The following is a 23,928-nucleotide window of genomic DNA, read 5'->3' as shown; positions in this document are numbered from 1 at the left end:
GCTAAGGAGGAAGGATTCCAGACTGGGGCCTGCAAGGAAGGCCCTGTACCACCAAGCAGTGCAGATAATTAAGTTTGCCTTCTGTTGTAGCTCATTGCCACAGTGTGGTGTTGACCAAGGGCTGAGGGAACCTTCTGTTTCAGAGTGGATGCTCATCTTTGTCCTTTGTATTGACGTTGGACCAGAGGACCAGGGATGTGGCTGTAGTGCAAAAGGCCACTGAGAAGGGTGCTAGAGACATCTTGATCCTAAACCCTTCCAAGGAGTGGAGCATTAGGCAGAAAAGACTGACAGCACAAACCCAGAGCCCGCATAAGACCTGAAGCGAACCCTCTGCCCCTGCCCTCTAGGGGCAGCCTCCTTGTCCAATTATAACACCAAGGTGTGGCAAAGAAGACAACAGGATGGGACCCTGTGAGGCTGGGGGGGTGGAGTGGGATCTAGGCAGCTGCAGGGGGGAGTACTGAGCTCATTACACCATGCCCCACAGGGTCTGAGCATTGTGGATGATAATATGGCTCTAATAAATGGCCCATTGTAAAGATTTGGTATGAGCAAGGATTTGGAGGCTGAATCCCTGGCAAGATCTTTCTGTCCTTAGCCATCAACAAAGGGAATCCCACCTGCGGGTAACAAATTTCAGACACTTAGTAATGCTTCCCCATAATGAACCTCTCCTCGCTCAGGGTGGAATATGCTTCTTGTGCATATCACTCATCACAAGGCATGTGCTCTGGTTAAGTTCTACCTAAGCCTTACTTTGGAAGGTTGAGTCATATGCTGGCCTTGCACTGGCTTTCATCTGTGGGTGAATATCACTCAGACATGCAAGTGTCTCTTGGTGCATATAGGCACGTGTCACATTTGAGATGCAGGTGACAAAACCCCTTTGACATTTAGTAGGAGCCAGACATCTCACTTCTGTCAGTTCCTCTGAAAAGCCCAGTTTATAATTATAACCTACATTATATAAAAAAGTTAATTTATATAATGTGAACTCCTAGCAGAATCTGCTTTTTGTTAGGTCCCTTCTGATTTTTTTTTAAATGATAATATCTTACCTGAGTGATGATGGTATATTTTGCCTTGGGATGGAAAAATTACAGCATGTAGAGATACTGAAGACAATATAATGTCTGTCAAATATCCATGACTCACAGGTAGCACGGAATAGGGAAAGGGGGAGGAAAGGGTAGTGAGAGGGGGCATTGCTGAGAGAGGCAAACATGGATCAAAGAGCTCAAGAGTGATAAAGGAAGCAGTTAACCCACTGTGGAACAAAGAGGTTAGAAAAGGCAGTCTAGGAAATGCAATACATGTTTAGAGTCTCGGTGGAAACCATATGTAACAAAATCCAGTCTGTTTCACATTCAGATGTGGGTTTTTTAAGTTTTTGTTGAGTTTGCTGTTTAAAGCCAGCTACTTGGAGGTCTGTGAGAGAAAGTCCAGGTCAGCACTGGGGAAAACTGTGTCTAGTTTTGCCACTACAGTTCATGAAAGATGTGGATAATGTCCACAGAAGAGGAATGATGGAAGAAATGTGCGATTCTTTAGTCTACATGTCTGAGATAATGGCAAGAGGATTTGAAAGCAGAAGAATCCATTCTTCTCAGTGGCCAAAAGGAACAGGACAAAGAGGAGTGTGTTTCAGGTGCAACAAAAGAGATGTTGGTGAGATGCTGAGAACTTGCATGCTCTGAGGGTGGTTAAGCCTAGGTGAGATGACCCAAGGAGAAGCTTCCACCATCAGATGTCTTTAAGAACAAGTGAGACAAATGTTTGTCTGGGATGGTTTGAACAGGGATGCTCTGTCTTAGGCAGAGGGATGGATGAGAAGATTTCCTGAGATCCCTTCCAGCTGTTTTTCAAACTAGTATTTGACATAGTACCGCCAAAAGTAGGGACCCAGACTTGATGACTCACGAGATCCTCAGACACCATTAATTTGGGTAGTTCTAGGTGGCTCTGCCTTTTGCATGTTGACTAAGGAAGCCTGAGCAAGGTGTTGGGGGAGTGAGTTGCTAAGGAACTAAAGTGGCCAATAGTCACCTCAAGGCCGAGGAGGGAGATCTAAAAAAAAAAGTGAGCACCACCCTCCAGCAGATCCAATTCAGGATCCAGCACTCAGGGGATGTGGCAGATCCTGCTAGGAAAGGAAAGGACTGAGATGACATCATGGACCCTTTCACTGCAATCACTACGACTGCAGTATGCAAATGTGAAGGGGGAGCATGGGACAGAGAGCATTGTGATGTCACAGTGGTCCTGCCCTTGTCTCTCTCCTGCCTGACCAGCCATTGCCCAGTCCAGACTTGGGATCACTGAGGAACTGGAATTTTCTTTCTGTCTCCTAAGGCATCAAGTCTAGGTGGCTGCTGTGAAAGAAGCACAGGAGAATGGATTGCCCTGAGGACCTGTATCCTGACTCCTCTTCCCCTTCCCCCTTACCATCCCTTATCTTGCCTGCAGGCCCCATAGTGGCCTCCACTCCTCCCTCCTTAGCCACACCATGCAATCCAACATATCCAAATAGTTCTGAAGGGATAGTAAAGTCTCTCGTGCCAGAAATTATTCAGGTTTAACTGGGGAGTCCGGTGCAATGTCAGGCTCTTCCTGTGGAACAGAAAAAAGCAGCCATCTGAAAAGCAAAGGGGTCCATGCACCCATCTGATAGTTCTCAGCTTGTCTACAGGAAACGCTGATGTTTGATTTGTCTCTTGGAACCTGGTTATGGAAGCTTCCTTTCCACATAGTGAAACAGGAACCGATGTGGAGAACCAGAGAATATCAGATGAAGTTCTGTGAAGTGAGAGGCCATGGAGAGGTGGGTAAAGGTACAGGCATCAGAGAGCACAAGACTGATGTTTGGGGTGGAGTGGAGTGGGACAGGATGGATCACATCCAGAGCTCCAGCCCCAGAGTCCTCCCCTGTGTTTTTCTCTGCCACATTTTAGGCTGTTCCTGGTATATCTGGTGCCTTGCCTTCTAGTTGTGTGTGAGAACTTCCAGTGGTGATTTTGGAATATCTTTTAATAAATGGTTGCTTGCAACTACAGGAGATGTCACTTAAGAGACCATGATCCCCCTTCTAATCCTGTGTGCCTAAGATCAATGCATGGAAACTAAAGGAACAGCTGCCTAGAAAAAGTAACCAGTGGCTTTAACAGGCTTTATAAGTCCATTTATCACCAAGGACAGGAGTGTTTATGAGTGTTTATGAGCCATGGATCTCATGGCTTTTACCCATATTAGCTAAGCCCAACTGCTCCAATCCTGTTTGCAATCTTGAAGCTGCGGCTAAACTCTAATACATACAGATTAAGTGATCAGCAAGGGTTGTTCTCTAAACTTTGTCATAGCTGACAGCATGACCCACAGTATCGTGGAATGCAGCAAATACAGCCCTGTGGGGTTTGCAGCCCATGTGACAAGTCATTGAGTCTGCACAGGTGCTTGGCAGCTTGTGGTTAACCCAGTGTAAAATTACACAGGATGAATTAAGATAATAGAAAGCTTCCTGCCTACTTATTGTCCAAAATGTTAGCCACCATTATTCCATCTGGAAGCTTCAACTGAGGCCTATGGGCATAGATTTTCTGGTTCTCGTATTGTGGTGGAATACTCTGTATGTTAGTCATGTTGGGATTGGGATTGCTGTCATGCTTGACATACTTGAACTCAAAACTAGACACATTCTCAGAGGTCAGATGCTCATGCCCAGCCTATAACTCCTAACAGAGCCATCCTTAGGGGTGTGCAAGGCCCAGGGCATATCAGGCCATGTGAGGCCACGGGGTGGCAAGCAGGGTGGTGAGAGGTACCAGAGTGTGGAGCCACGGCCACAGCAGAGCCTGTACAGCATTCTCTGTGTGGCCCCCAAAGCGCGGGGCCTAAGGCAGGTGCCCTGATTCGCCCCTCCTGCCCCCCCCCCCCCCCCAAGATATGGCCCTGCCTCCTGGTTTCCTACTCTACCATTGGTTTCTAAGTGAGACGTGAAGTTGATGTAAATGTTAGGTGCCTGACTCTATTCAACCAATTTGAAAATCTTGATTTACTTCCCACCCAAATGATGTACACAGCAGGTCAATATGATAAAAAGAACCTGGTTTAAGTAGAAGAACAGCCTGAAGATGCATTTCTGAGACTGATCAGTCTTATTTTTCACTTTAGAATTTCTGGAGCTGTTTAGCTTCAATTTAAGAAGTTTCAATAATGAGCAAATCTTGAAGTTTGGGTTCTGGTGACAATCCAAACTGCCCCTGACAATTCAGATATTTACGAAGAGATTACAAATCTCTTAAATCTCCAAAAATGAGCTGAAAATCTAATACAGATAGGTTTTCTCCGGTTCTCTCTCACTTCTGCATGTAGTTCCTGTCAAAAATTTGGCTAGAGAACATTTAAAGTTGGGTATATTGACAGAAGGTTAAAACCGATCCCTGGGCACTCCAGCAGTTTATAAGGGACATTAGTTCTCCTGTCCCAGGACATAAACACACTAATTTTCTAGCTATGGAAACAGAGGTCAAAAAAGGTTGTTGGTTGTATCTATGTTGGTCTAAGGACATAGGCAGACAAGGTTCTTTGAGTAGATGTGATATCTTTTATAAGAACAACTGAATAGTTGGAAAAAAAGGTCTTTGCAAGCTTTTGGGCACAAACACCCTTCTTCAGGCAGCAGGAGACTCTGCTGGTGTTATGAGTTCTCCAAGGCAGAAAAGAAGCTAAAGTAAACAAGAAGTCTGTGAAGACACAAATAAGTGGAAGTTTGGAAGACAAAAGGTAGAGATGCAGGTGGGCAGTGTGAAGGAAAACAAGTGGTCAGTTAACAAATTACCTGGTGTGTTCAATATCAGGCAGGCTGTAATGTGTCACACATCCAATGTCTATATTAAGTCCATGATTTTTTGTATCCAGATTTATGAAGTGATGTTTCTAGGCTCATCTATGAAAAGTGTTTTGTAAATTCCCTTTAAGGATTAAAACTGAGAGATCACAGAGGGAATGATTGTCTTGTGAGAAGTGGGCACAAAGAGACCACCCATCCTAGCCTTTAAGGAAGCACCAAAACTCGCCTGCCTCAGCACCAGAAGCAAACTTCCTATGACCCCAACGCACACCAGGCCATGCCATGACAAGAAATGTAAAACCAGTGACTGCTGCAGTGGAAGGGAGCCCGGTTCCCCCGCACTGCTGCCTGCCTGCTGCGGGCTCAAGCACGAGGGAGGGGCAGGCAGCTCCCAGGGCATGCACACACTCCCAGGGAAACATGAGGGATCCGTGCCCCCCAGATCTGTGCACAAGGCAGGCACAGGCTGCCTGCTGTGGGCTCGAGCTCCCCACTCCGCTGCCCTCCGCCAGAGCCTCCGCAGCCCAGCAGGTGTGACCTGGTGTGGCAGGGAATAGTGGGGCTGTGCAGGGAAGCTGCTTGCCACTGCAAGCTCTGCACTGTCCTGGTGATGTGTCCCCTGAGCACATGGCAACAGCGGGGGCAGCAGAATGGGGTTGTGGCCTTCACTGTTGCCACATGGGCAGGGGATGCATTGCCAGGGCAGCACGGAGCTCACAGCAGCCAGCAGCTTCTCTGTGCGGCCCTGTTGTTCCCTGCCATGTTGAATCACACCCACTGGGTTGCAGAGGCCCCCAGGGAGGGGAGCAGGGTGGGAAGCCTGAGCCCACAGCAGGCAGCCTGCACCCACCCTGCGCACAGATCTGGGCAGCACAGGAGCCCCCACACCTGTGCTGGGAGTGCATGCAGTGATGGGGAGCTAGCCCTACCCATAGCTTTGAGCCTGCTATCGAGCCACCCATAGCTTCATCCCGCTCCCCACCGGACCTGGCAGCCAAGCATTGCGGCCCCAGCCCTGCCCAAATCCGTCCCTTCCTCCCTCCCCATGGGGTCCTTAATCTCTTCACCCCCCACCCCCAATCTATCTACAGGAGCTGCTCTCCAGGCAGCTGGTGGCCATGCGCATATACATGCACATGGCACCCCCTGCCTGACTGCCCTCCTCCCACTCCCCCCCCAGCCCCTTGCTCACTGGTACTCTACCAGCCTGCAGAGAGCTCATCGCAAAACTGCAAGATCCACAGGTGTCTCCAGTAAAATGAGAAATCCCTGTTTTCCTCTGGTAAAGGGGGAAATCCATGGTTTTTCTCCATTTTTGCATGAGAAACAGAAAACCCTTATCCCTTATGTTGATAAAAAAGGGATTTGTGTACCATATTTACTATAATATAAGATGACCCTTAGTATAAAATGACCCCCCAAATAATTAGATTCTATATATGGAAATTGTATATAGTTATTATAATCTTCCAGGTATAGAACTGAATTATTGCAGATCTGCCTTGGATATGACACCCTTCCATTGCTACACCAGAGAAAATAAATCTAGGTGGTCAGATACCCTCTTGCCTTCTGCCCCCTACTCCTTATTGTCAGCCCCTGCTCTCCCTGAACACATGGAACAGAGAGGCAACATTTTCACATGGAAAAGTTACTACAGGTACCCACAAGCTTAGCACATCCAGAATTGAGGCCTTTTGCCTTTTTTTGAAACTACTGGAAGGTTTAGCACAGGTACTCCATAAACACACTTTTAAGCAGCACCTTTGCATTTTTTATAAATAGTACAAGCTATACATGATTTTAATCCAAAGCCAAAAGGCTCATGATTTATTATACATTTCGTTGGGCTGAGCCCCTGCAGAGTCAACTGTGTTTAAAGCCATGGTGAGCCCACAGCTCAGCACTGCTCAGTATGCGTGTGTACTCCACATATCTCCCACAAAAGAACCATGTGCTAATTAGCCCCCATTCATGGCTGGAACTGGGTGTTCTTGTCATGAGACCGGGGATCTCCAGAAATGTTTATGGTCCAGCTCCACCTCGGGGAGAGGGGGCAGAACGACAGAGCACACTAATTATTGCTGATAAGCTGAGAGATGCATCAACAGAGGAATTCTGGGTGACCCATTTGGTGACATTTGCTAGACAACAGGAATCATTGGAAATGAAAGAAAGATGCAGCTCAACTGTGGGAGTGAAGAAGAAGTTGAAACGTATTCAATGTAGTGGTTCATCATGAATTGAAAAAGTCAGCACTGAGGACTGCATGCATTTTATTCAGATGGGCTGCGTTAACCTCACATGGGTCAAGCGTTTTATAGTCATGCTCAGTGTTGGCTCCAAATGAAATTTCCAGTAAGAAAGAGGCAGAGGAAACCAGAGACATATTGAAGCTGCTCTTACATCCTAATGGTCCACAAAAGTTCATTTCTATAGTCTCTTCTGTTTCTTATGTCTCACAAACATTTTAGGGCCATACAGATATAATGGACAATTATAACAAGGGATTGTTGCAGTGACTGATTTGTGGAAGCTTTGTGGAAGTGAATGAAGTCATGAAAGTTACTATCAGTCCAGGGAGGAATGAAAAAACATTTGGCCACCATCCTTCCCTTTAAAGAATAGCTTTTTGCCCACAGTGGGCAGAAATATGGAGGAGAGAAAAAGCCTAAGACACTTACTTCTGATATATTGTTGTTATCAATTGGTCCGTTGAGGTCAGAACGTTGTTGCTTCCTTGGCTGTTCTAACCCATTGCACACCTGTAAGAAATCAAATAAACACTTTAAAAATCCTTTTCCCTCTTCCTCCTCCTAAATTCACAAATGGAATATGGAGCAGACTAGATATACCAAGGAACTCTCATGAGGATGAAATGAAATGTTGAGATAGCAAGAAATGCCTAAAAATGATATTACTTGCACTAAATAAATGAGGATAGCCTATCCACAGCATTAGCACCATCAATTTGAAAATAAAAGCACTTCAGGTAAGTTCTTCCTATGTTATTTCAACTAAGCCAGCAAAAAACTCCTTGAATGGAACTCAGGTGATACACAGATCTTAAACTGGTCATACACGCACAGGGACTATCACACAGTGGGTACATCTACACAAGCGCTTCAAAGTGCAGTAGCCTATTTTACCGTCAATTAAAGAATCATGTAAAAAGCATGCAATTATGCTAATCCAAAGTAAAGTAGGCTAATGAACAGTAAACATCACTTCAAAAAACATGCGCAGCCTAATATGCATTTATTTAGAACCTCACACTGGAGGTACTAAATTTAATGTGCATTAGGAAAAGTGCATTACTGGCCATACCTACATGTGCATTATGTATGAGGGAAAACCAAAGACCTCAGGTCAGCACAAGATTACAAATATAGTTTAATTTGCACTGCTACTACAGTAAGAAAGTAACACATTTCTGCATTTCATGGCACCTGAATCTGGTTCTGAAGGGTCAAGGGCTTGAGTCCTAAAAGTGTAAAATGTCACCTACAAGCTGAGTAGGCTCAACAACTTTTCACCTCAGCAGAAACTGAGATTAGAAATTGTAGAAAATTTTCACTGACAGAGAAGGATTTGGAAGGCAAGTCATATGGGGAGAGGTAGAAAGAGCTAGGCACGTTTAGCTTGTGGAAAAGGTACTTAAGAGAGTGCATGATAGAAGTCTTCAGAGAAGAGGGCAAGCACCTTTTCTCTCTTGCTACAAAGAGTAGGATGCAGCCCAATGGCAGCAATATAGGTTTAGACTGGATATCAGGATAAACTTCAGTGTTAGAAAAGTGAGGCAGTGGGTCAAACTACCTAGGGAAGCTGTGGATTCTTCATAATTGCAAGTGCTCAAAAAGAGGCTAGAGAGACAGTGGTTGGAGATGATCTAAGGGTGCGTCCACATGTTACTCTATGGCAAAGTAGCAATCGCGCGGGTCTACATGTGATCATCAGCTATGCTGGCACAGCAGTACACTCCTCCTTTCCTCAGAAGCATTGGGAGTTGGTTCCAGCCAAGGCTGGGGGTTGTGACTGAAGTGTGCCAAAGCTCCTGTTAGGACTTAAACATGGAGGTTTCTGGCTAGAGGGTCTTACCCCTCTACTGAGGGTCAGAACAATTGACATTTTTGTGGGTCCAGGAAGAAATTTTAGCCCATGGTCAGAAGACTAGTATGGACTGGAGTTTTTTGCCATCTTCTGTAATAGGAGACATGGCTCTCTTCCTAGGATCTCTTGAGTGTATATCAACAACCTTTACCGTGACAGGATAATAGCTGTCATGATCCCTTTTTTTTTTTTACCTGTGGCAGATTAGGGTGTTATGTCTTGTGTTGTGTTGTTAAGGTGACTGTGTAGTTCTGCTAAGAGGTTAGACAGTGGATTTGTATAGAATGTTTTGCAGAGGGATGATCCTGTCTTAGGCAAGGGGTTGGACTAGATGACCTAGCCAAGGCTGCAACTGAACTCCAACTAGCTTCAAGCATCAAGGACAATAACAAGCCCTTTTTCAGACGTGTAGGGAGCCAGAGGAAAAGCAAGGGGAACACTGGACTGCTGCTGAACCAGATGGGGCGACTGACAACTGACGCCCAGGAAAAAGCCAACCTATTAAATGGGTACTTTGCGTCCGTCTTTCATCAGTCCCATGGGGCGCCTATGAGACAGGGAGGTCCGGGTGGGGGAGATCCCCTGCCCTCCATAAATGCTGACCTCATGAAGGAACATCTTGAGAAGCTAGATACCTTCAAGTCAGCCGGCCCTGACAATCTGCACCCCAGGGTACTCAAGGAGCTGGCGAGCATCATAGCCCAGCCTCTGGCACGGATCTTTGAAAACTCCTGGCACTCTGGTGTAGTTCCCAAAGACTGGAAGAAGGCCAATGTGGTGCCGATCTTCAAGAAAGGGAGGAAAGTGGATCCAGCTAACTAGAGGCCCATCAGCCTGACTTCCATCCTGGGGAAGATCTTAGAAAAGTTTATTAAAGAGGCCATCCTTAATGGACTGGCTGACACCAACATCCTGAGGGATAGCCAGCATGGGTTTGTTGTGGGTAGGTCTAGCTTGACCAATCTCATTTCCTTCTATGACCAGGTGACCTATCACCTGGACAAGGGAGAAGAGATTGATGTCATATATCTTTACTTCAAAAAAGCCTTCCATCTGATATCCCATGATCACCTCTTGGCGAAACTGGCCAATTGTGGCCTTGAGTCCACCATGATCCACTGGCTGGGAAATTGGCTCCGTGGTCAGACCCAGAGGGTTGTAATTCATGGCAGTCACTCATCATGGTGTCCTGTGACCAGTGGGGTCCCCCAAGGCTCTGTCCTTGGACCCATATTGTTCAACATCTTCATTAATGATGTGGACATTGGAGTCAGGAGCAGACTGGCCAAGTTCACCGATGAGACCAAACTTTGGGGCAAAGCATCCACGCCAGAAGATAGGCGGGTGATCCAGGCTGACCTGGACAGGCTCAGCAAATGGGGGGACGAGAACCTGATGGTGTTTAACACCAAAAAATGCAAGGTTCTCCACCTTGGGAGGAAAAACCTGCAGCATCCTTATAGGCTCAGCAGTGCTACACTGGCTAGCACTATGGAAGAAAGAGACTTGGGGGTCATCATTGACCACAAGATGAACATTAGCCTTCAGTGTGATGCTGCGGCTAGTAAAGCAACCAAAATGCTGGCTTGCATCCACAGATGCTTCTCAAGCAAATCCCGGGACATCATTCTCCCCTTGTACTCGGCCTTGGTGAGGCCGCAGCTGGAGTACTGCATCCAGTTTTGGGCTCCACAGTTCAAAAAGGATGTGGAGAAGCTTGAGGGAGTCCAGCAAAGAGCCACGCGCATGATCAGAGGTCAGGAAAACAGATCCTACGACGACAGGCTGAGAGCCTTGGGGCTCTTTAGCCTGGAAAAGCGCAGGCTCAGGGGTGATCTGATGGCCACCTATAAGTTTATCAGGGGTGACCACCAGGATCTGGGGGAATGTTTGTTCACCAGAGCGCCCCAAGGGATGATGAGGTCGAACAGTCATAAACTACTGCGAGACCGTTTCAGGCTGGACATAAGGAAGAATTTCTTTACTGTCCGAGCCCCCGAGGTCTGGAACAGTCTGCCAGCGGAGGTGTTTCAATCACCTACATTGAACACCTTCAAGAGCAAATTGGATGCTTATCTTGCTGGGATCCTATGACCCCAGCTGACTTCCTGTCCTTTGGGTGGGGGGCTGGACTCGATGATCTTCCAAGGTCCCTTCCAGCCCTAATGTCTATGAAATCTATGAAAACCTGTGGATGATCGAGGGATATAGAGAAGCTCCTCCATCAGGAGAAACTAAAAAGGCTATAGGTCTTAAGTTTGAAAGGAGAAGGCTGAGGGGGGATATGATAGAGGTCTATAAACTCATGAAGTGTGTAAATCAGTGATTCCCAAAGGACGTGCTGTGGCAAACTAGTGTGCAGAAAGATCAGTGGAAGTGTGCCACAAAAAACAGGCTGGATCAGACGGTCCTGTGTAGCAGGATGGGGCCCTGGCTACATGATGTCGTGTGTAGGCTCTGACCCACAGGCTGGATCTGGCTCACAGATCAGCGAGTGAAGTGCTGCCAATTTTAATCCAGGAAAAAAAGTGTCCCAAGTATCAAAAATTGGGGAAACACTAGTGTAGATAAAGTGAATAAAGAACTTTTATTCACCAAGTCCCAAAATACTAGAACTAGGAGGTACCCACTGAAATTAGCAGGAGACCAGTTTAAAACAAAGAAAAGGAATTATTTTTTTCTTACATGATGTTTAGTAACTTGTAGGTGTATGCGAAGCGGGCCCTATTCGATTCAGATTTGGATTCAGTCCGAATCAGGGACAGTGATTCAATTTGTTAATTCAGATCACTGTCCCTGATTTGATTCAGCTGAATCTGAATCTGAAGATTCAATGCTGATTCAGAGAATCAGCAATTCAGACAGACACAGCTTTAAATCTTTTTTCTACATACCTCAAGGTACAAGTGCAGCTTGTGAATGCTGTGATGCTGAGGGGCATGGAGTGTCCCACAGGAATGTGGGGGAGGGCCCTCTATACGCTCGGCGGTGAACCCAGAAGTGGATTGGAAGTCCCCCTCCTGTGTCCGCTGAGGAGCATGCTGGGGATGGCTCTGCACCTCCCCAGCTCAGTGATCAGCTGCAGGGGGACCATGGGTGCCCCCCCCCCCGACCTAGGAGGCACTAGTTGCCAAGTTGGGGGGAAAGGGGGGCTCCCGCACACTGCCAAATGGACCCAGAAGTGGACCAGAAGTGCTTCTGGTCCACTTCTGAGTCTGCTGCTGAGCGCGCTGGGGAGCCCCCCCGCGATTTTGTAGGACACTCCATGCACCCCGGCATCGCAGCGTTCACAAGCCACCTGCCACCTAGAGGTATGTAGAAAAAAACACTTAAAGCTGTGTCTCTGTCCAAATCGACGAATCTTTCCGAGTCGATTTGGAGGGTTCCGATTCAATTCAGAGAGATTAAAGGGTCCTCTGATTTGAATTGTATTTGGAGATTTGGCCACCAAATTGGGCCGAATCTCTGCCAAATTAAATCAGGGAATGAAGCTTTGCACAGGACTAGTAACTTGTGGAACTCTGCTACAGAAAGTTATAGAGGCAAAGGGAGCAGGAGAGCACACAAGCCTCCATGGCTCACCAAAAGCATCCAGGAATGTCTCCTTGCTAAAAAGGAGGCTTACACCCAATGGAAAGAAGGGCTCATCACCAGGGAGGACTATTCTGTAGTTGCTCGGGGATGTAGGGGGGTAGTTAGGAAGGCCAAGGCAGAGATGGAACTGGGACTAGCTTCCCAGATTAAGGACAATAAAAAGTCCTTTTTTAAATACATAGGGGGTAAAAAGAAGGTCCCGGGTAATGTGGGGCCCTTGCAGGATGCGTTGGGAAATTTGGTCATCACACCAGACGGCAAAGCTAACATGTTTAACGACTTCTTTGCCTCCGTCTTCCTAAGTAGGGTCCAGAACAGCCACATCCCTGCTGGGCCCCCCTTGGGCCTCGGGGGAGGCACACCTGAGCCACGGGTTAGTGAGGATTTAGTAAGGGAGCTTCTGGAGGGGTTGGACGTATTCAAGTCAGCCTGCCCGGATGATCTCCACCCTAGAGTTCTAAAGGAACTGGCCAAGGTCATTGCAAGTCCCCTGGCACGGCTTTACGAGCACTCGTGGTGCTCTGGTGAGGTACTGGAGGACTGGAAGAGGGCCAATATGGTTCCCATCTTCAAAAAAGGCAGGAAGGAGGACCTGGGAAACTATTGGCCGGTTAGTCTTACCTCAACCCTAGGCAAGCTGTTTGAGAAAATTATGCTGGCACACATCCAGGAGGGGCCAGCAGGGGACTGCATGCTTAGGGGCAACCAACAGGGGTTCATCAGTGGCAGGTCCTGTCAGACCAACCTGGTGGCCTTTTACGATCAGATCACCAGATCATTAGATGCAGGGGTAGCAGTGGATATAGTCTTCCTGGACTTCCAGAAGGCTTTTGACACTGTCTCTCACCCCGTCCTCATTAAGAAACTGGGGGGCTGTGGTGTAGACACCCACACAGTCAAATGGGTCGCCAACTGGCTGGAGGGCCGCACCCAGAGGGTGGTAGTGGATGGGTCCTTCTCAACCTGGAGGGACGTGGGCAGTGAGGTTCCGCAGGGCTCAGTCCTCGGGCCCGCACTGTTCAATATCTTCATCAGTGATTTGGATGAGGGGGTAAAAAGCACCCTGTTCAAATTTGCTGATGACACTAAGATGTGGGGGGACGTGGGCACACTGGAAGGATGCAACAGGCTACAAGCAGACCTAGACAGGTTACAAGGGTGGGCAGATGAGAATAGGATGGGTTTCAACACAGACAAGTGCAAGGTGATGCACCTCAGGAGGAACAACCGGCACCATACGTACAGGTTAGGGAACTCCCCTCTTATCAGCACGGAGGCGGAAAAGGATCTTGGGGTCATCACTGACTCCACGATGAACATGGGCGGCAGTGTGGGGAGGCAGTTAGGAAGGCCAACCGCACCTTGTCATGCATCCACAGATGCATCTCGAGCAGGTCCAGAGAGGTGATTCTCCCCCTCTATGCGGCACTGGTCAGGCCCCAGCTGGAGTATTGCGTCCAGTTCTGGGCGCCACACTTCAAGAGGGATGTGGACAACATGGAGAGGGTCCAGAGGAGGGCCACTCGTATGATCAGGGGACAACAGGGCAGGCCCTATGAGGAGAGGCTATGGGACCTGAACCTGTTCAGCCTCCAAAAGAGAAGGCTGAGGGGGGATCTTGTGGCCTGTTATAAACTAGTCAGGGGGGATCAGCGGGTATTGGGGGAGTCACTGTTCCCCCGAGCACCGCCAGGAGTGACCAGGAATAACGTCACAAGCTGGCAGAGGGTAGGTTTAGGTTAGATATCAGGAGGCGCTACTTCACAGTCAGGGCGGCTAGGGTATGGAACCAACTTCCAAGAGAAGTGGTGCTGGCTCCTACCCTGGGGGTGTTTAAGAGGAGGTTAGATGTATACCTTGCTGGGGTCGTTTGACCCCAGTATTCTTTCCTGCCATGGCAGGGGGTCGGACTAGATGATCTGCTCAGGTCCCTTCCGACCCTAGAAACTATGAAACTGTGAAATTATACATGAAACAAAACTCCATTGTACATTATGACATATTATTAGGAGTGTTATATATAATTATCATACACTACTTCTGAAATGTCAGAATGATGACTGAAAGTTTTGATATTTTAAAATTCTTTTTAACATGTCAAACTGTTTACTTATAACAGTGTCCATACAGAATGCACCTTGCTATAAGATTAAAAATAAATTTATTAAAAAATAGAATAATATTTCAAGTATTATATAGTCATGAAACTACTGCTACTCACCAGTCATAAATACTAAGATGAAATATAAAGTTTGAAACAAAACTTTGTAACAAAATTCTAAAATGAAAATTTGTTTAAAATATTTTTCAGAAATTCATTTTCAAGAAAATTTAAAAAATAACTGTTTTCATTCTGAGTCAGAGTGAAACCAAATTTTGCAACACTGAAATTTCCCACCAAAAAGAAATTGCAAGTTGTGACAAGCTCAAACAGAAGAGGCTAAATGCTATTCAAAAGCAATATCATTGCAGTAAGGCTTCGCAGAAACTGACGTTTCATATCTATGAGAAGAAGCTGCAATTCTGAACATATTTTCTGCTATTACAGCTAGCAGAGCTCTCTGTTATATAATATACACCATCTTCCCAGACAAGCAAGCCCTAAAGAGAATGCTGCATCAGTGGCCATATGACTTCAGTTGCCCTTGGAAATTCAAAGAGAAAGTTCAGGCCCCACATCAGGGAACTGCAGAAGTCTTCCCATTAGGAAATACTTATTTTCTGTGCAATCCCATTTATCTCAGAAACAGACCACTTCCCCAGATTTTAATATATGACACGGAAACTCAACGCACTGTGCATAGGTCTCTTCTGTTTTTCTTGGTTTGAATCATCCCATACCCTGTTTTAATTTACATTGGGTTTGTTCATAAATGTAAATTACACCAAGATATATAAGGGACTGAAGTTCAGCTTTTCCTGGGCGTAGTTTGGGCTGTAGCTACTGTTACTGTGTTTTGCTACTAGGTAGCAGAGAGCAGGTAATAACCAGCTTGCTTCAAGCAAATTGCCACCGCAGATAAATCCACTAACAGATGGTGCCTGCTCTACTGTAACTTATACCAACTGAGTTTTGGGCAACAATAACCTGGTTGAGGAGATCACATCATCTGGCTGCTACACCAATGAATGTTGATTGCACCAGTGTATAGCTATCATCTGTCCAGGCCCCCGCTTGCCATGGGAAAGATGTTTTTTAGGAACAGATGTCAGGTTTTCTAGAAAACCAAGTTGTATTTCTGGCTGTACCACAGGCCTTCTCTGTGATTTTGGCCAACTCAATTTAATGAGTCTGCATATATAAGTGTTGTTTTAAGGTTTTTGCTAATTAAGATTTGTAAGTGGTCTTACAAGCACTGTCAGATCGCTGTAATTTCCATGTGGGTGAAAGGTAATCTCTAGGCTGCTTGACTCCTTTCTCACAATATAAGTATCAACATGGAGCTGTAGACCATGTATCTTCCAATCAGGGACAAATTATGTCTTGAATCAATACTTTGTCAAGAGAACAAACCTTGACTCTACAGCAGTTTCGGCCCTGTGGGCCAAATGAGTGATGCAGGGCCAAATGAGTGACACAGGGCCAGACTGTGGACTGTACTGGACCCCATGATGCAGGACTGGCCCACATGCCTGGATCTGGACTGTAGTAACCCCACCCAGTCCTGCATGCTGGAATCAGTGCCCTAGGACCCTGCATCACCTCCGCTCAGCTACATGTGCCATGTCTGGACTCTGAGGCCAGGGTCCAGGTGCTGGGATCAGGGTTCTGCACTACATCGTCCTGACCATACGCACCAGGATTAGCCCCTGTGCCACCCTGTGTGCTGAATGTAGCACACAGGGCCATAGCCCATGGGGTACCCTGTAGGCTAGATGCCAAGGCTCCAGTAGCTAGATCTGGCCTGCAGGCTAGGCATCCCTGCTCTATAAAATTAAAGCAAAATACAAACGTACCTCCAATCTTACCCTCATTAGTTTGATTCTCTCATATGATAACTCAGTGGGGCACAGTACAACATTCCTTTCCAGAAATTAGGATAGTTTCAAAATACAAAAAGATACTGACCTATCTACACTACTGAGAATTATAGGCAATACTGCTCACAACCTATTACAAATAGCTATGGTACCCAAGATACTTCCTGCCTCCATTCATTTCTATTAATACTGTGATGTTTGAGATAAGACAAGTTTAATTATGTTGTGTGGTTCAACTAATACGGTACAGTATGTGCTGATGTGCAGTGGAACACATTTATATGGGTAAACAAATATCCATGGAGTCATAACAACACAAATCTAATAGTCACATACTGTATTTTAAAAATACTGGGATTTGATAATGTTTTAAGCATCAATAATGATATGGTTGCAATGAAAATAGATTAATTAGTAAGAAAAAGCATGACAGTAAATATACCAATTCTGGTATATTTAAAAGCAAATCAAAAAGCATTTTACAAAATGTGTCAATTCCCATCATTGTACCCTTGGCTAAACTGAAAATACACCAGCATATAAAGAACTAATGAGCTTGGAATAGAATCACAGAATCATAGATTCACAAAATCAAACAATCACAGAAAATGAGGGTTGGAAGGCACCTCAGGAGGTCTAGTTTAACCCCCTGCTCAAAGCAGGACTAAGGGCGCACAGATACCGAGATTTTGGGGGTTGATACTGATAGCAAATTTTTAAGGTGGCATATCTGCCGACACTGGTCCCATTTCCAATACAGCTATATGCAGCTAGTAAGTCTGTTGCGGTGAAAGGGAGGGGGGAAGGAAGGGCCGTGGGGGGTAGATCGACACCTTCCATGGTGAGGGAGGGAGTGGGGCTGTGGTAGGCACTGCCCAGCCAGGGCGGGGCAAACACAGGATGGAGCCACGGCTTGTCCAGGGGGGCATGGAGAGCGAAGGTGGCCGCTTGTCTGGGAGCTGCTCATCCAGCACTCGCCCACTCATCTGGCGGCTCCCGCTGCTGCTCCTACCACTTGTCCATGAGGGCATGGCAGAGATATGTGCCCCTGGATATGCACAGGGCAAGCTGGGAAGACTTCAGCTGCAGGCTGGGGCTGAGGGCTGTGCTCAGGGTGGGCAATGACGGTGCTGAGGGTGGGAAACAGCAAAATTTGGGGTGTTTGCAGCCCCCTGTAGCTTCCCCTCCCACCAGTAGCACCACCTGCCCCAGGCTCAGTACAGTCCCCAGCCCCACCCTGCGCAGATCTGGGGGCACACACCCCTGCCCCGTGTCCTCCCAGACAAGTGGCAGGAGCAGCAGCAGGAGCCACCCTCCCTCTCCCATGCCCTGATGAGACGTGGCTCTGTACCACACCTGCCCTTCCCCGGCTGGGCAGCACCTATCCCAGCTCAACTCCCTCCCTCACTGAGGGGGGTGTTGATCTGACCCCCATCGCCCTTCTCACTCCCTCTCTGTCCACCACATCAGACTTACCAGCTGCACTCAGCTCTCCAAGCTGCCAGGCTCGGCTGCTCATTGCCTGTGTGCTGTGCTGTGGCTGTGCACATGCACAGGCATAGGCATTTATTGGCCAAATTATCAGCCACATCAGACCAATTTCTAATATAGTCAATTTTCATTATATTGCTGTCGATCTGATATTGGACCGATGTATCAGCACCTCTAAGCAGGACCATCCCCAACTATATCATCCCAGCCAAGGCTTTCTCTATCTGGGTCTTAAAAACTGCAAAAGATGGAGGTTCTACAACTTCATTACAATAACATTGTATTGGTTTAATTAGTGTATCCTGGCTGTAGAAAACAAGATAGTTTATTTGAGCATGCATCCATCTCAAAGCAAAGGTATGTATGGACACTAGTCAGTCAGCCCTGGGCTGGGTTATAAGTCCCTTTGTGCTCTATTTCAGGTGCAATTCCATATTGTCCCATCATTGATATTACTGTCATCAATTGGATGAGACTCAAAAATTATGATCTGTTTACAGTGGTAATTTACTGAAATTACTGCTTTCAGAAGGAACTGTAGATTTATCTCACTCCAGTAATGTTTGCCAGTCACACATTTACTATGCATGTTGTTATTATGTATTACCTGTGCCCTGTAGCTATAACAAATCAGGGCCCCACTGTGTAGAATCCATAATGGATCACTAAAAATTACACCAACTTTCAATGAGTATATTGTCTACGCTCATAAATAAAGGATGCATTTTTTTACTATTATGTTTTTTCTACGCATTTTCTACTATTAGGCCCTGTGTATTAAACCTATATATTCTATAACAAATATACAGACTAAGGTGGCCAATATGCTTAAGGCACACCATTTTCTCTAACCAAGAGCACACAAGGGAGTAATGTAGCTAGCATCATCTTTAACTACCTTCAGCTCCCGAGCCTTTATGACCAGGTACCCATTTACAGCTAGGTTGACCAGACTAGGCCTAGCCTTTGGTAGAAGACCAGAGAAAAACTCAGACTCACTTGTCTGGATGTACAGCCAGATCCTTAATCACTCCTCCACTACTTCCCTTAGTCTTTTCAATTATTCCTTTAAATGATCATGAGCTCCACACAGACATTTTAGTGGCACAGTATATTGGTAACAAAGGATTCTTTTACCCATATTGTTTTATTTATAAAAATTGAATTATTCTTGTGTTCATGTCTGGTCACTTCTCTAACATTTTATTTTTGGAGAGAAGTATGGGGTGGGTAATGGAACAGGGGAAGAATTTCAGGGAAGAAGCAAAGGCAGATAATTCTTTTCTCTCCTTATTCCCAAGTTAGGAGAGAAGCATCTACTTTGTTCTTCAGCAGCAGATGAAGCGAGGACCATGGTCCTTGGGAGACATTAATACAGTGGGGTTATTGAGAGCTGAAAAATTTGATGTGCCATCCCAAAAATCAGACATCCTGGCATACCAGACATCCATGGCAAGACGCATGATATCTGAGACAAGGCATAAAATTTGTCAGATACCAATCACACCACTGCAGGGGTAGGGCTGCCGCAGCCCAATCCCAGGGTTCAGCCAGTGAGCAGCTGTTTCCCAGACCATGGAGCTGTCCCAGTCCAATGTCAACAATCAAGTGACTGTTGGCATTGGCTGAAACAGTCCTGGGTTGGAGACACATACCATATGTTCCATTTAAGGCCCCGTACAAGCCAGCAACAAACATGTTTCAAGTCACATGGATATAGAACATCTTTGCAGCTGGTTTGCCATTTTATGGTGCCATACAATAGCTGAACTCATGGCATGTTGCAATGTATGGCATGATTAACATGTTAATTTTGCCATAAAAATAATGCCTGCCCTCCAGCCGGTTAGCAACCCATTTGAGTGTGTAGGTGTTGACACCGCAGTCCCCCAGTTTCTTAATGAGAACAGGGCGAGAGACAATGTCGAAGGCCTTCCGGAAGTGCAGAAAGACTATGTCCACTGCTACCCCTGTATCTAAGGATCTGGTGACCTGGCCGTAGAAGGCCACCAGGTTGGTCTGACAGGATCTGTCGCTAATGAACCCGTCTTGGTTGCCCTTAAGTATAATCTCCCCTGCTGGCCCCTCGTGGACATGTGCCAGAATAATTCTCTCAAAAAGCTTACCCAGGACTGAGGTAAGACTAACTGGCCTATAGTTCCCTGGGTCCTCCTTCCTCCCTTTTTTGAAGACGGGAACCACACTGGCCCTCTTCCAGTCCTCTGGCACCACACCAGAGCACCACGAGTGCTCATACAGCCGTGCCAGGGGTCCTGCAATGACTTCAGCTAATTCCCTCAGCTCTCTGGGGTGGAGATCATCTGGACCAGCTGATTTAAATACATCCAGTCCCTCCAGAAGTTCCCTGACTAGATCCTCCCTGACCCTTGGCCTAGGTGCACCTCCCCTGGGGCCTGAGGGGGGCTCAGTGGGGGGGGGGGGGGCTGATCCAGTCCCTGCTCAGGAAAATGGAGGCAAAGAAGTCGTTAAATAGGTTAGCTTTGGCATCTGATGTGATGACCAAATTTCCCAGCAGGGGCCCCATGTTACCTAGTAGCTTCTTTTTCCCCCCTATTATTTAAAAAAGGAATCCTTCTTGTCCTTGATCCGGGTCGCTAGTCCCAATTCCATCTCCACCTTGGCCTTCCTGACTGCCCCCCTGCATCCCCGAGCAACCGCAGTATAGTCCTCCCTGGTGATGGCCCCGCCCTTCCATTGGGTGTATGCCTCCCTTTTAGCTAGGAGACATTCCTGGATGCTTTTGGTGAGCCATGGGGGCTTTTGTGCCCTTCTGCTCCCTTTGATATGTATTGGGATTACCTCCCTGGGGATTATCATTTGTTGTGATCGAAATGGTTTTGTGATGAAGAGTTATGAGCAGGGATCCAGGTTTTCTGTTTGCTGCAGAAAAACATGGATTCTCTTAACAGAGAAAAATGCAGAATTTCTCCTTTAAAGGAGCCTTCCAGCCTTCCAGCCTGCAAGGGGCTGCTTGGGGCTAGGTAAAGCAGGACACAGGGGGCACATGCATGTACACATGCATACATGCACACAACAACCAGACAGTGGTGGTGAGCAGCTCTCACAGGTAAGTCTATGCGGGTTAGGGAGACAGGGGGGCACAGGCAACATGGTGAGGGGGTGAGGGGAGTAGGTGACATATTGGGGAGATGGGGGGGGGCACAGGCAATGCATGTTCCCCCCAAGATTTCTGTGCCCACAGTGGGGTGTGAGGTTGCAGCTGGGATGGACCAGCTCCAGAGAAGCCAACTCTGCAGCGCAGCTGGCAAGACCCAGTGGGGGACAGAGCACCATGCTGCCATGGCCACAAAGGTGAGGAGTCTCCTGCCTGCCTGGCAGCAGCAGAGGCCACAAATCCATGCTGCTGCCACACTTCACCTTGGCAGCCACGGTGGTGAGACAATCCCTCCCACACCAGGTGCTACTTGCTGTGCCATAGAATAGCCTTCTCCGAAGCTGATCTGGCCCGGCTGCAGCCCTGCTGTTAGCACAGAAAGCTCAGGGGGCACATGCCTGTCCTCCCCCTTGACATGTTGCCTGTGCCTCCCTCACCCTCCCCACACATTGCCTGTGCTCACACCCTCCTTTCTTCATACACCTTCCCATTCCCCACACATTGGGGGGCTGAGGGCAGGAGGCTGAGGGTTGGGAGTGAGTGGCAATGGCATAGGCAGGACACTGGCATCAGGGTTGCTCAGTGCCATGAAGCAGTAGGGAGATGGGGGGACAGCTGCAGCTAGATCCGTGTTCTGGTGAGTGAAGGGGGCAGGGGGAGCTCTGATTTTCCATGATAATCCCCCCCCAAATTAAAGGTCAAAATGTATAGGTACTTAGAATTTATTATAATGATTGAGGCACTGGTAGGCTTCTATATTGCCTTAAAATTGTACATATATCAACAAAACATTGAGTTCAACTGATACCTCTCTCTCTCCGTGTGTGTGTACATACACACACACACAGAAAGAGAGAGGTGTCAGTTGAACTCAATGTTTTGTTGATATATTTACAATTTTAAGGCAATATATACAGAGAGAGAGAGAGAGACAGAGAAGTGTTTCATTTTAATTGTGGAAAAACATGGATTTGGGGTTTTTAAATCAGAAAAGTATAAACATATCTTGCTGATGAATTAGGTACATACCCTTCTCCAGGAAAACATGTGTACCCAAACATCATCTTTAAGTCACACGGATGTTTGCAACATATGGCCCTCTAATTTTACTACCTAGCTAAACATATCTGTATGAACTTGTGTACCTGTCTCTATAAACTAGGCAAGAAATTTCAGACTGAAAGTAAACTCTTAAATTGTCAGTACTGTAGCCTGAACTGGAGTATACAGATTGCTGCACTCCATGCACAACTGGGTAAATCGGCAAATCCAACAGAAATGCCAGAATTCTGAACAAAAATGTTCAAGCACTAACTTCTGGGGTAATTTTACTTGCGGTTCATAAAAGTCTGAAAATTTGGTTATACCTGCAATTCTAATTGTTCTGCATGTAGAAGTGCCATGTGGTATATTTACCACGAACAGTCAAAATATATCAATATATACAGTAGTTAAGTCAGAGCTGACTTATCGTCTCTGTAGGATTATGCCTGATTTGAAACAGAGAACTATCATCAGGAATTAGTATTGATATCTAAATATCTGAACTAGTAATGAACCTGCCCAGTATGGTATTAGAAAACTTTAGGAGGGCAAGAGTTCTACCTTTGTGAGATGAGGTAAAGCACAACCCTAATTCACCTGTGGTCACTGAAGTTCCAATGGAATTTTTTACAAAACTAAAAGCAAATCCAGAAAAAGAGAGACTATCCTAACATACTATAAAATAATTTGCATATACTATTCAGAGCAAGCTCACCTTAACAACATGGACCTCTACTAAGATTTCACTTGTGACTTCAATATCCTGAATGTTATCTCTACATTGCTGATTCTCATGATGCCCTTCCTATTGAAAAATCTGTTCTGCTGGAAGCCAGCAGTTCTGTCTGCTTTTCGGGATTCATTAGAGGGGGTCATTTGTGCTGATAGTTGAGAAAAATATCACCATAGTAATAAAAAGTTGACAAGCAGATTATCTGCATGCACAGATACACAGGTTCTAATCATAGTCAATTTTTATTACCAAAGTGTAAACATCCAAATAATTGTGTTTATAGCACATACCTGACAAAATCTCTTTATAAATAATGCTGCTCAAATAGTAGATCAATCCATGAATTCAGAAAGCAGTTTACAGAATAAAAATGTTGAAGTCTGCGTTGTCTAAATTACCCAACAGAATAGAAATGTGTTATGGTAGGTTCCACTTAGTATTCCTATTGAAAATCCCAGAAGACACAGCAAGGAAAGAGCAAACTGATTGACATAATTAACTTTTTGCCCACATTTGTGTTCTCTCTAAGACAGATGCAAGGCCAGTTGGCAAAGGCAGTGAGAAGAAGCATCATCTTGCCAGTGTTACATCTGTCTCACAGAGATAGGATTTCAGCTTTTAGTTCAGCCAATCTGGCATAAGCTTTAAAATTGAGTTGAGAACATCATGTTATCATAGACCTATGGTCTCCTGCTACTATTAAAATGCTAATGCATTTATAGAAAAGGAAATGTCAAGATGCACCTAAAATGTTTTCTTGCCAAAGCGGGAGAAATTAATCTTGTAAAAATATTTGGTGACAATACTATTTCTATTAAACCAAATGATGGATGTAAATTTATTTTGTCTAATGGAAAGGGGATGATGTAGAATGAGGAGTGAGAACTGTTCAATAATCCTGACTGAGCTGCTGCATTTTAAACCTATCAACTGTGAGTACTGTTAAAGGTACCTTTAAAACATTTTAACTCTGTTGAAGGTTATGCCATC

At 46.1% G+C, this 23,928-nt stretch overlaps 1 protein-coding gene across 6 annotated transcripts in view; it reads right to left on the bottom strand.

The window, feature by feature from the left end:
- APBA2 (amyloid beta precursor protein binding family A member 2) overlaps nt 1-23,928 on the bottom strand; it is a 246,059-nt gene that overhangs the window by 63,506 nt on the left and 158,625 nt on the right. For all 6 annotated transcript variants that reach the window (XM_090029876.1, XM_090029874.1, XM_090029872.1 and 3 more), the window contains one exon: nt 7,534-7,614. In XM_090029876.1, the coding sequence (XP_089886002.1) occupies nt 7,534-7,614 (81 nt within the window). The remainder of the gene's footprint in view (nt 1-7,533; nt 7,615-23,928) is intronic.

Source organism: Crocodylus siamensis, chromosome 15, assembly GCF_052110815.1.
Source record: "Crocodylus siamensis isolate JL-2025a chromosome 15, ASM5211081v1, whole genome shotgun sequence".
Classification (NCBI taxonomy): domain Eukaryota; kingdom Metazoa; phylum Chordata; order Crocodylia; family Crocodylidae; genus Crocodylus; species Crocodylus siamensis.
Note: the sequence above shows the minus strand (reverse complement) of the source record. Positions and strands in the feature narration are given on the sequence as shown.